This window comes from Cnephaeus nilssonii (assembly GCF_951640355.1).
Source record: "Cnephaeus nilssonii genome assembly, chromosome: 12".
In the NCBI taxonomy this organism is placed as follows: domain Eukaryota; kingdom Metazoa; phylum Chordata; class Mammalia; order Chiroptera; family Vespertilionidae; genus Cnephaeus; species Cnephaeus nilssonii.
The window spans coordinates 52,746,219-52,760,045 of NC_137083.1; the positions used below are offsets into that span (position 1 = coordinate 52,746,219).

The 13,827-nt window shown below is 39.1% G+C and overlaps 1 protein-coding gene across 3 annotated transcripts in view; it reads left to right on the plus strand.

Moving 5' to 3' along the window:
• The first annotated feature begins 7,186 nt into the window (after window positions 1-7,186).
• The window catches only part of BRAF (B-Raf proto-oncogene, serine/threonine kinase), a 136,325-nt gene continuing 129,684 nt past the window's right edge, over window positions 7,187-13,827 (plus strand). For all 3 annotated transcript variants that reach the window (XM_079786536.1, XM_079786534.1, XM_079786535.1), the window contains exon 1: window positions 7,187-7,518. In XM_079786536.1, coding sequence (XP_079642662.1) covers window positions 7,393-7,518 — 126 coding nt within the window. In that variant the 5' untranslated portion in view covers window positions 7,187-7,392. The remainder of the gene's footprint in view (window positions 7,519-13,827) is intronic.

Below are 13,827 nucleotides of genomic sequence, written 5' to 3' on the forward strand. Positions count from 1 at the left end.
AGCCAGGCTGAGGGACCCCACCGGTACATGAATCCGTGCACAGGGCCTCTAGTTTTTATATAATAAAAGAAAAATTTCCTTCAAGATCTTTTTTAAAATCTCAAATGTACAGAAAAGTTAAAAGAACAGTATTATAAGCACACTACTTCTAGATGAACCCTTCATCCAGATTTCCCAAATTGTTAATATTGTCACCTTTTCTTTTTTCTATCTCCATTTTTCCTGACTATTTAAAGTAAGTTGCAGACCTGATAACATTTCAGCCCTAAACACTTCACCATTCATCTTATAAAAACAGATATTAAATTAATTAACATTAATTAATTCACCATTACATTTAATATACAGCTCATGCTTAAATTTCTCCAACTGTCCCAAAAAATGTCTCTTATACTTTATTTTCTTATCCAGGATTCAGTGTAACTGAATTTGGTTGTTAGGTCTCTTTAATTTCTTTTTAGTCTAGAATAGCCCCCCTTGAGTTTCTGCCCTTGACGTTTTGTTTTTTTGAGTTAGAGTTGGTTGTATTATAAAATGTCCTACATTCTAGATTTGATTGTTTCATCACAGTTACATTCAAGTTTAACATTTTTTGGCCTAAATACCACATACTAGTAGATGATGCACTGCCATCAGGACTTACATAACATTAATTGTCACCCTATTGGTGATGCTAAGTGTAATAGTTTGATTAATTTAGTGACTGCCAGATCTCTCCATTGTAAATGTATACTTCACCATTTATAATTAATAAATATGTGTGGTGGCATTATGAAAGCATATGACTGTCCTGTGCACCAACAGTCTTTTACTCAATAATCGTTTTAGCAACAATTAATGGTCCTGATGTGGAATAATTATTAGTGGTTGCAAAATGATGCTGTTCTAATTCTATCATGTCCTTGCTCTTGAGTATACCAAGGGGCATCCAGTACAAGCTCAATTTATACATTTCCTGCCCCAGATCTGGAATCAGCCATTTCTCAAAGGAGCCCTCGTTACTTTTAGTGGAGAATGCCATTTTCAAAATCAAAATCCAGCCATCAGGCATACTTATTGTTATCCTAGGCACCTCTTTCAGTGGGCAGAGCTAAGCCTATATCTACATCTATGTATAATATATACATACTATATAAGTGTATATACACATATGTATATATATACTTATTTGGTTCATATATTTATACTTATGTAGTATATATACATATATACTTATATATATTTCTATAACTTCTCTATATATTAACTAGCATATATTCTTTTAAAAATATGTATATCTATGTATGTGTGTGTATATATATATTTTTCACCTAAATCCCACATTAATGCTGCTACTTCCAATTCAAACCCAGTATCACAGGTTTCTTCTTCAATTTTTGTGTTCCATATGTGTTTCTTACTTTTTCCACATAAAAACCCTGATTCCCAACATCAATATACATACTCATTTTCTCTATCCCACAATAATTACAAATTGTTTCATAATTATAAAACCAATATCATTACCAATAACAAACCTTCTAAATAAAGTTAAAGATTTGTTTGTAGTTTATTTTGTTCTTAGAATATATTTTGGTCAGTACTTAATCAGAAGCAGAAGCACTAGGAAATGTAAATAGTAAGGAATGTATTATAGGGATTTGATCTTGCGCAATGTGGAGCTTTAAAAAAATTATTATCCTTTTAAAAAAATATATGTTTTTATTGATTTTAGAGAGAGAGGAAGGGAGAGGGATAGATAGAAACATCAATGAGAAAGAAACAGCAACCGGCTGCCTCCTGTGTGCCCCCTACTGAGGATCGAGCCTGCAACCTAGGCATCTGCCTTGACCAGGAATCAAACCAGTGACCTCTTGATTCATGGGTCAATGCTCAACCACTAAACCACACCAATCAGGCAATGTGGAGCTTTTAAAGCAGTCTATGTAAAGCCAGGTGTCTGCTGCTGGAATCTAAAATCCTCAAGGCAGATAGTCAGGAAGAAAAGGTAGAGGCGACGCGGGGTAAGCAGGGATAAAGTGCAACCTGTGTGGTGGAGCCAGAATACAAGAGACTGCAATACAAGTCAGACTCTCACTACCTCAGGCTGTCATCACAACTCCAGTGATAGAGGTCCTGCAGGAGAAGCCACGCCCTTAAGTGTGTATCCCATAAAAATGGTAATAGTTGTTGTCATTTCTGGCTTACAGAGGAGAGTTGTTCTAAGAGTTACCCTCACAAGCACATTTCTTACAGCTGTGGTGAAGAGACTTTGCTCAGGACCCTCTCTGGGGATATATTTAAGGACTGGGTAAGCAGGTCTTCCATTATGGAAGAGGATTTTGGGAAACGATTCCAGTTTAGCTAATTCGACACAGTAAATCTACGATACTCTGTAGTCAGAAAACTACATACAAAAGCTACTTGAATTATTTTCTCTGTGTAGTTATGTTATCAATTTGGTATACAATTAAGTTCATTTTGTTAGATTTTACTTTTTTCACTTATTACATGTCTCCTAAACTATATGAAAAGATATACTCAGAAAAGTCTCCCTCCCACCTAATATCCTCCACCCCATTCTTACCCATCCTTTATCAGGTACCAGTTTCCCCTAGTTTTATACAAGAAGGTAGCATACTGTATGTAGTCTACTATACCTTGCAATATAAGCAAACTTAAAAATTTTTTTTCACATCTCAAATGACTAAATTCACAAGAATCTTTCAAAGAATTCTGTATCTTAACACATCCCAGGATAGTATAAGCAAGATGTTATAAAATGAAATCACATACTGATATAAATATCTTTTGGTAAATGTTAGAAATATACCTAACACATTTCATGAACCTAAAAGCAAGGTCTTCCTTTAAGAATTAAAAAGTATGGGAAATGAGTTCAGTAGAAAAGATGACAACAATGCTAAAAAGACTAAAAATCTAGACTTGGTGTAATAGGATTTTATTTTTAAAAACCACAATGGTTTTTGTTGACTGCAGTTTTCATATGTACCAATATCAGGTGGAGTTGCTTATATGGTTTTTTATTATATTAACAAAAGCACAGTTCCTAGGTTGTAGCAATAAGAGATTCTATTCTCTGTTGGTTGGACCAGATCTGGAATAGTGTTCAAGTCATGGGTCCACATTTTAAGAGGAACATTGAAAAGAGTACACAGAAATAAGAGAAAATGCTTTGAAGAGAGAACTAAAGGAAACAGAACTTCCTTCAAATTTTTGAAAGCAATTACACAGAATAAGCTCATCCTGTGTTCCTCTAGAAGGCAAAACTCAGACCAGAATATGGATATCATAAGAAGAGGATTTCAATTCAACCTCAGAAAAAATAATTATGCTTCAATGTACAGTATTAGTGAAGTCCCCATCACTAAAGAATTAAGATGGAGTCTGGAATTCCACAGAGGAGATTCCTAGTGCCTCTCAGTAGGAAGGTTGTGCTGAATCAACTTCATGATTCAATTTTCTATTCACACCTAAATAGCTTCTGAGAGTAGCCATCTATTAAATAATACAGGATGTGGTATTTGAAGTGATGACCTTGATTCATACATAAAATATTAAGCTGTTATTAGCTATACATCATTGAATGTGGTTGGAGCTGGGTAGGTCTGGCTGACGGGTAGAACTATTCAGTGTCTTTTAGAATGCAGGATTAAAGATAGAAATGCCTGCCAATTAGAAATAAACTCATCTCCAGGGAAGAGAGGGTCAGACATATCAGCAAGTCTCCTTAGTATCTCAGTCATCAGCTGGAGCAATGTTCTAAACAGTGCTTCTCACCTAGGTTTGTTTTCCAGCTTCCTGTGAATACATGAATATGCCTTGGGGGGAAAGGGATTGTGAGCAAAACCTAAAAGAACGGTGACTAAAATGCATGTTAAGACTTTAGAATGCAAGATAATACTGCGTTGGTGACCATATGACATACTACAACACAAAGGGAGGTGTGCTTTCTCATTCTGCTCAGAAGACAAACTGGCTTGGCACCAAGAACAACAGTGCCACTGCTTTGTGTAGAGGGTGGCAGCACCTCACCCGTGCCTGTGGCAGCATTGTGATTTCGGTGCAAGTGCCAAAGAGGAGACAGTTAGGGTATGTCCAATGGTGAAGGACCTGCATTTATTTCTGCATGCAGTGGGGTTTCAGAAGCTAATGAAAGAAGGTAAGGGCTTCTTCATGAGCATACTGGGATGTCTTGGTGATTTCCAGTAATAAAAGAGGGAGAATTTGAATACAGAATCCCTTCTGGAGAAGGTGACATAAGCAGCCATTTCTACAGAGTAGCCAATTCATTACTGTAAACACGATCTGTCTGTAAATTAAACATATGTGTAAATTCTTTGACACTTCTTCCATTGAGAGATAGGATTTAAATCCTCTCTCCTTTTATTTGGGCTGGACTTTGTAACTTAACCTGTATCCAATAAAATGCAGCAGAAGTGACGCTGTGTGACTTTGGAAGCTAGGTCATATAATGCATTATAGCTTTCACCTTGCTTACAGGAACACGAGCATTTGGAGCTCTTGGCCACCTTGCAAGAAGTCTGACTCCCCTGAGGCAAGCATGCCACATGAAGAGAGTATGCTTAGGTATTCTGGCTGACTGCCCCAGGTGAAGTCCCAGTTTCAACCACCAAACATGTGAGGAAATATGCCTCCGGATGATTGCCATCCCAACCCTTTGAAACATCCCCCAGGCGCACCCCTCCACATGAGCTCACAGACGTCATGGAGCAGAGAAAAGCCTTGTCTGAATTCTGACTGAGAGGGTAACTTTATATTTCATAAAGGGCAAAACTATAATATTTTATCCTCATAATGATAGGTAGATAGGTTGGCCTGGCATTACTATCCCTCTCATTTTACAGATTAAAACAATACTTGGAGCGTATAATGCTAAGCAAAATAAGTCAGTCAGAGAAAGTATCACATGATCTGACTCATATGTAGAATATAAAGAACAAAGTAAACTGATGAATAAAATAGATCCAGAGACATGAAATCATGGAACAGACTGCCGAATCTCAGAGGGAAGGCAGGGGTAGGTGGGTGGGTGGGAAGAGATTAACCAAAGAACTTATATGCATAACCCATGGACACAGACAATAGTGTGGTGAAGGCATGGGGCTGGGGGCGGGTGAGGGCTAGAAGGGGTCAATAGGGAAAAAAAGGGGACATATGTAATACTTTCAATAATAAAGATAAATTTTAAAAATAAACGAATAAAACAACAAAAATAGTGATTTGAGCTTACCTGCTTGAGGTTATATAGCCAAAATGTGGCATGCTGACACTAAAATCCTGATCTTTGGACTCCAAAGTTTATGCTTTCTTTATATTTTCCCATCTGGATACTGTGGGGCATTAGAATGGCCTAGGAAAATCAAATAAAATATATCCAAAATTTGAAGACAAGTTCAGAAAGTGTTGAATAAATGGAAGCTAACAAGAAGCAATATTAAATGGGTGATCTCAGCCATTCTGTGAAGAAATAGCCATGTAAAATAAGATTTACAGATTGTTTCTAGTAAGGAAGACTATAATTTAAAATGGAATAAATGAAAAAATAATCTTAGAACTTTTAACCTTTTGAGACAATGTTTTAATGATGTAATATTTTCAGAAGCTGAGTTTTAGAAATGAAGTAAGTCTGTTAGAGAATTTAAAAACCTGCCAGTTTTGTGTCAGATGAAATCAAACTGGCTGACTGTGCTATTTTAGTTTGCTTAGAAGTACATCCTTATAATAAAGAGGGCACTTCAGACTACAGCTTGATGACATTATCCCTTACAATCATCTTCATTTATTCTACTTTTCCAAGACACCTTTTGATTTAAATTTAGTTCCTCTAGGCGACTTTCCTACTTGGAGAAGAAAGTACAATGATACTAATAAAGGATACCATGCTCATTCATTAGGTTGTATTTTGTACATTTCAATGTCGAGGGATATTGGTATTCTGATTAACCAAGCAGCCTCGCAAACTTCTTACCTTGGGAGTAAGGGTCAGCTCCCAGGCTCATGTTGACTCTATCAATATGCAGACCTCCTGCTTCGGAGGTCAGTAGGACAGCTTTCTATCTCTTGAATCATCCTGAATACGATGGTCACTGGTGGCTTCCCCATTCATGGGAAGCACAAAAGTGCAGAGTCCACTCAGGGCTTCTCCTGTCTTGACGTTTAGGTTCCTTTAGCGATTAACTTCCACCATCAGGAGCCACAGTAACTTCCACTATGTTTGTCACTACTCTTTCTCCCTCCCTTAAATTGTTTTTTCCCCCTCCCTGAATAGTCCCCTTTTCCTTTAAAATATATGTATTTTTAATCATGAGCTGGGTTTCCTTAATTCCATTCTGTCATTGGGCCTCTCCCAAGGAATGTACTTCTCCTTCCTTAATAGTTTTCATGCATATTTTGCATAGAGAATGCCTTGGAATGTTCTGTTATAAAAAGCACAACGGTATTTTAACATATTTTGAATGGTTTTCTTCAAAACAAACAGGACCAAAGTTTTGATGTTTCAGATGTCTAGAATATTCTGTGCCTTGGGCAAGCCCTAGCGCTTGGGAAAGCGCTCCATCACCGACATCTGTTAAATGAGTGAACCTGGAAAACGAAAAATATTCTAAGGGGAAACGTTTTATTTCCCCAACGATGGAAACCACCAGCCAAACACCTTTCCGACTTCCATTTCGATTCCCTTTGACAGGCCAGGTCCGTTCGGGAAGAGGATACACGCATCGTTCTGATAAGTTGGCTGTTCCTCAGCACGTCTCCATCAAATTCCACCCGGCGGTTTCGACCGCGGGGTTCCACGTCTTATTTTTGGGACAGAGACGTTCGTGGTGCAGGAAATAACAGCAGTACGGGCTTCCCCGTCCTCCTCCCTCTAGGACTCCAACTTCTCCTCGAACTCGGCCAGGGAGTCCTACGCTACGGAACCGGCTCAGGACCGAGAGGAGAACCGGGTAGGAAACCGAAGCCATGGAAACGGCGGAAGGAAAGAAACCGCTGAGCGCCGCGGAGGGCAGGACGCGAAGGAAGCCTCCCCCGGCGAGGGCGCGAGGGCGCTCCTCGGGTTACGTCACGCACCCGGGATGACGTAACGACCGTGAGGTGCGGGTGACGCCATTGCCGCGGCGACTTCTAGTGGTCTCCGCCCCCTTCCCCCGCCCCCCGCCTAGCGTCCTTCCCCCAATCCCCTCAGGCGCGGCTGCGTTGGGGGCCGCGGGCCGGTTCCTGAGGTGGCCCAGCGCCCTCCCGCCGCCGGCGCCGCCCGGCCGTCGCCCCCGCCGCCCCCCGCCCTCCGCCTCCGCCTCCCCCCCGCCCTCCGCCTCCCTTCCCCCTCCCCGCCCAGCAGCGGTCGCTCGAGCCCCGGCTCTCGGTGATAAGATGGCGGCGCTGAGCGGCGACGGCGGCGCGGAGCAGGGCCAGGCTCTGTTCAACGGGGACATGGAGCCCGAGGCCGGCGCCGGCGCCGCGGCCTCTTCGGCTGCGGACCCCGCCATCCCCGAGGAGGTGAGTGCCGGCGCCCCCTGCACCCTTCCCGTCTCGGCTCGGCCGGCGGGTGTTTATTTGGGGGGAAGAGGTGGTGGTGCTGGGCGCTCTGGTGCCCTCAGCCACCCCCTCCTTGGTGCTCTGCGGATGGGAGGTGGGTATCCCCCCGGTCCCCCTCCGTCATTCAGCTCCTCGCTACGTAAACACACACCATGGCCCGGGGGGGTTCCCCTGGCCCGCACCCCGGCTTGGGGGGTTCGTGAAGCGGTGGTGGAGCCGGAGGCGATCAGTAGGGGGCGAGGCTCCGGCTTGGTCCTAGGTCACGGCTGGCTGGAGGGAGCCAGGCTGGCATCTCTGAGATGTTTTCGTTGTGTCGGGTGGGGGGCGGCGGGGGGCGGCGGCATCCCGGTGGAAGATGTGGTCGAGGAGCCGGGCCGGGCGTCCAGCCCCAGTTCCCGTGGTGTCTGTAGTGATGACATGGTCCTGGGGATGATGGGGCGCATCCTTCCCTCTCTGCTCTCCCTGACTGCCCCCCTTTTCAGGCCGCTGTCCTCCCTTCTGCTTCTCTACTCTTGGGGGGCGGGGGTGGGGGTTTCTCTTCACCTCTTCTACCCAGCGGCTGGTTTTGCTTTACTCTGTACTTTTTCAAACCTCAACCCCACTTTCCACTCTCCCTTTCCTCCCGGTCTCAGGACCCTGCGTTCCGAAGGTGGATCGGTGCTCCCGCATCCCGTCCCCATCTGCCGGCCCGCCCGCCCGCCTTCTGACCTCAGCTCCCACTGAAGACCGCTCTTTGCTCTTCTCTTTCCCCTAGTCCTCGTGAGGCCCTTGACTTCATTCCACAGCTCCCCGACATTGTCATCTATTGCCAGCTTCACAAATCCTTCCGAACGCTTTGGAGCTCCTTACTTTCCGAATCCTGAAGCTGTCAAGATTCCATCAGGTTTCACTTTGCACTACCGGCACTTTTTGGTGGTTCTTCCATTGTCCATTCACACCTCTCTATTGATTCCTACCGGTTTTTTAAAAAAATAGGTCTGATTGCCTTCCTTCTGTTGTCCTTCCTTCTGTCCCCGTTTTTTTCTTTCACTTTTTGCTTTTTAGCCGTTGCTTCTCTCAGCCTGTCTCTTTTTTCTTTCTTTTTTTTTTTTTGCATTATTCAGCTTCTTATCACCTTGTCAAATGAGTTTATTTACATTGTGTTTTTTATTACATAAAGTTTATCATATTTCGTATTTGGCATTTTATTACATAAAATAACACACTTCATTATACTTTACAAATAATGAGATAATATATGGTATAACAACTGCGCTTTACTATTCTTGATTAGATAGCATGTAGCATGACTTAGGCTGTTGACTGTGCTCAAAGTTCTCTTTTCTTCCTGCTAGTTACATTTTGTTTCCCAATTCTCATAACGTTTCATTCTTCTGTCTATGCAATTCTTTTTCCTGCTTCATCATCTTTACTTTGTAAATTCATTTGCTGTGCTTGCTCTAATTAGTATCGGTTTGTTCACAATATTTGTTTTTCATCCTCTTAGACCACTTCCATCTATGCCCATGATGTGTTCTGTACCATCTTTTGATCTACTCTAAATTTTCTTCTATCTTCTTCTTTCTTAACAAAATTACACCATTTTCCACTTTACGGTTTGCATTTTTACTCAGCTTGGTTTCCTCTTGGATTCTAAGGATAGTACTCTTCCCTTCTTCCATTTACTAGTTTATTCTGTTTTCCTTGTCCCCAATTGCCATTCATTTTGCCTTGTTTCCTGGCTTTTGGTACTTAACTTGCTGAAGCTTCCTCTTGTCTTCCCCACACCTCCACATTCCTTCTTATTTATAAACAGCTTTGTTCCGTTGACATGGAAATTTATTTTTAGGATACATTGTTTTTAATGGATAAATACTAGGGGTCACATCTGCTGTCTATTTTTTCCATGAATCGGATATGCCTTTGTCTTACCAGGCACAGGTGCCTCTAGGCTTGCTTTACTCTATAGATGACGTATGGTTTTGTTAAATTGTATCGAGAAGAATAGATAAATTAGTGTGTATGGCTCATGAAATTGTAATTTTCTGATTATAATATTGTCTACTGAGAATTTTGTTTCAGAGTTATTAGAACAGTTTGCAATGATATAGAGAAGGCGTTTGTAAAGTAGAATCTCTGTTATCTTATTTGAAAGGGCCAGATTGTTTGAACTCTACCCTCTGAAGATTCTGATTAGGTGAAAGCTAGGGCATGAGTTTCTGCATTTGCACACTTCCTAGGCAATTCTCCTGAATCAATGCTTGAGTACCTCTAGGCCAGTTGGATTTAGTTTAAATTGCCAATAATTGGAAAGCATATTCATATCTCCTGAAATCTTAAGGATACTTGAACAAATTTTAATTTGTGGCCCTGACCAGGTAGCTCAGTTGGTTAGAGCATCTTCCAGATGTGCCAGCGTTTGGGTTTGATCCCCGGTCAGAGCACATATGAGAAACAACCAATGAATGCATAAATAAGTAGAATAACTAATTTTAATTAGTTAAAAGTGTTTCCCTCTGCCTCCTTCACCCAGGTTTTAATGTTTAGTAATGAATAGTAGTTTTTCCTTTATACTTTTTATAGGAGCTGATAATAAATGTATTTGACGGGGGGAGGTATAAGTTATTAAAAATGGATCTTTTTTTAATATAAATTTCATTGTCATGGTGGTAGAATAAATTTTTCCAAGCAATAATTTTAAATTAGAAGTTGTATTAATTCAGCGGAAGCTGAAATGTACTATGGTCTTTTGAACTGTCTTCTTTATAATCACTTAAAGAGATATCTTCTAATTGCCACGTGCATGGAAATAAATGAAAAATTGTGTTTGTGTAAAATGACATGCTTTATTCTAAAGATTTACCTTACCTAACAGTGAAATATGTTTTTAAAAAAATGTTTCTCACAGAAATTTCAGCTGCACTAAAACATTTCTAATTATGGAGAGAAAGCACATTCATTATTGAAAAATTAGAAAGCTCTAAGTACAAAAAGTAAACAAAATCATCTGTTATCTTGCCACTAAGATATAATTATATAAACATTTTGATGTACGTATATCTATATACTGTTCTTATGCGTTTACTAGAGGCCCAATGCACAAAATTCGTGCAAGGGGCTTGGCCCTCGCAGCGTGAAGACTGCCCTCGGCCCTCCCTCGCAGCCATGGTGACAGCCCCAGCTTTGTCCGGAAGGTCATTTGGCTATCTGGTCTAATTAGCATATTACGCTTTTATTGTTATAGATAATACAATACAATGTATGTGCTTTTGTAATATTTTTAACTTAACTATATAGCAAAATAGCTTACCTATCATTAGATATACTGCAATTTTTAAACTACATATTTTTTGACATTAGGTTGTTTCTACATTTTTTACTCTTGTTATCAAACATCTTAAACATAAAATTATGTTGGGAATTGAACAAATTGCATGTCCTATATTTGTAAGTATTTGTAGATGCTCAAAATAGAATATTCTGGTAAGTGACAGACGCTTATTAAATATTTAGCCAATGAATGTGCTTATACTTTTGGCATTAAACATTTACTTCTGACCACTTATATTCCCTGATACTACTTTCTATGACCATATGGTATAAGATGGGACAGTATGACCATATGGTATAATAAATACATTGAAAAATTCATTGTAACTAACTGGGTATGGTATTTATTAACTGTTTTTGTGCTGTGCATCACTAGAAGGGAGCATCTTACAATCAGGTTACAATTAAAATTGTATTGTTTTTAAGATCTCTTATTGATGATCTTAGTTAAGCTGTGTAATTATAATAATGCATCGACTAAGCAGTATTCTGGGATAGACTCTCCTTTTATAATGAGGCCCACTGTGTTAAAACACATTTTTATGAACCAGGCAAACTGGGGTGGATTACATCATACTCTTAATAAATGTAAGTCCCACTAAGGTATGTGCTTCTGCAGTTCTGGCTATTGCTGTTAATACTTGTCTGGATATATTTGAAGGTGGACAAAACATGCCTTTTAGGCAAAACCATAAAATAACTGTGTTTTTGGTATTTCTTGTGTTCCCTTTCTTTACTCTTTCTCTCTCATTTAATGAGCTCCCTCCTTTAAGCATCCACTCACCTCTTCTGATATCACTCACTGGATATGCTGGATATTAAAGGAATTGATTGTTAGTAAACAGATAAGAAAGGAACATTGTGGTGGGTGCTTGAATCCCTGAATGTAGTAAACCTGAGAGCAAACTTGGTTTAGTTGTATTTGGATAATAGTCCAGAAAAATTATGCTAGGATAACAGGCTACAGAAGTCTGACTTTTTTTAAATTCCCTGTTCCTTGCTTTCCTGATTAGGATTAATTAGGATCCCATCATAACAACTGGAAACCTATATTCTATGAGTAATGGGGAAGAGAAGGAAGGAATCAGGTTACATTGTTTTGTTTTGTTTTGTTTTTAAAGCATTTTCTAAGACTATGCTTACCTTGTACCTTTTTCTCAATCATAAAGTTGTTTGTTTACTCCTTTAGAATTGCAAAAGTGCATTTTGTGTCCTTTGACATATTGATATTAATTTAGCTGAGAACGTAGTGAACATTTTTTGTCATAATCCCCTTGTTTTATGAAATCCATGTATGTTCTCATGCTTCCTATATTTCTGCTTCAAATTGCCATTAAAATAAACCTTACTGGATTTTGTATTCCTCTAAAGTTGAATTGTTTCAAGTCCTTTACTCAGTCTCTTTGTCTATTTTACTTGTAAAGTCAGGATTAGCAATAGTTATAGAATTTCTGAATTCAATATAGGTGAGCCTGTTTAGAAGCTTTCTGTTTTTTGGGTGTTTTGTTTTTGTAGTTTATTTTTAGGTGAAACATTATAGTATTAATGTTAATACTCTAAGAACCAGAAAGTTAGCCTCATCTGTTCCATTCTTCCTTAAATATTTGGTGGAGAATTGACATTCTGGGAGATAGTTTTTCTTTTTCAGTTTCTTTTGCCTACCAACCTAATTTACTGTCATACATAATTAGTATGGTATTCAGAAGAAACTCTTAATCTAACTTCCACCCTAATATTAAGCAATTATTTTTCTCTTCCCTCTACCCTCTGAGATTATTTTTGTTTCCATGTTTTCTCTTGGGTTTAAAAAACTATTATTCTTGTTCCTTCCCATATTAAGACTACGCATATAGAAAGAGAAATTGATGCCCAGTAACATTACATTCCTTTCTGGGTCCTGGGAAAGCCCTCGATACAGAATATAAAAATCACTCTGAACTCAATTAACTTTATATCCAGAAGCTCTGATCATGATTTTTCACTTAAGGATTAAAAAACAAAAAATGAGGAAATGTGTTCATAGAGCATGAGTCTCAAATACCTGATCAGTATAGGGTCATGTGACAATTGGGAAGTAGACAGTGTCCAGGCTTCTGTTCATGTTGTCAGGAGTTTTATTCCAGTTGTATTTGGCTACCTTGCTAATTTTGAAACTGCATTTCCAGGGAGAGAGAAACATAACATTTTGGCAGTCTATTTTCAACTGTTGTTCCAAAATTAATGTGTGTATGTGTTTAAGTATTCATCTTCTTATTGTAAAAGATGCTTTAATTGTGTTTAAATGGAGAAATACTCTACTCTTGTTTCATATTTTTTTCTTGCACTAAATATATAACCTTTAAATTAATAACACCAGAAAAAATTGACTTTCTATCTTTAGGATGCTTTGAATTAGTCACTTATCTTCAAGTATTTTGAAAGTTTAAAATACCACTAGGGGTTGTTCCTCCATTGACCTAGGACTTTTAAACTGTATTTTCTACATTTCTTTTGCAAAGTAAATTTCTGTTTGGGCTTATAGATGTACTTTAAAAGTTAAAGGAAATTAATAGCTTCAGCTACATTGTAAATACTAGTTATTAGAACCTATATTTTTGTATTGTCAACTTGGGTCTAACCCCTTTTCCTCTGTTTTAAAGTTTATATTTTCTACTTAGAAATCTCTCTGTAGATTAGGTCGGGGTCGGGGGGGCGGGGAAGAGTCTTAAATAGGTATGATTATTTTTTAAAGAGAGATTAGCATGATTTCTTATAATGTGCAAATTTAATTCTCATTATAAAAACATGCTATCTTTTCCGTAAATACCAATTATTGCTTTTATACCTTTTTACTATAAAAAGATAAAGTGCTATTGTTAATTATCCTTAAATAACTCAAAATTGCTTTTTTACACATCATATAACTATTTCTATGGGAATAGTGTCAGAACTTCAGGTAGGAAAGAGATTATGATTCAGTAT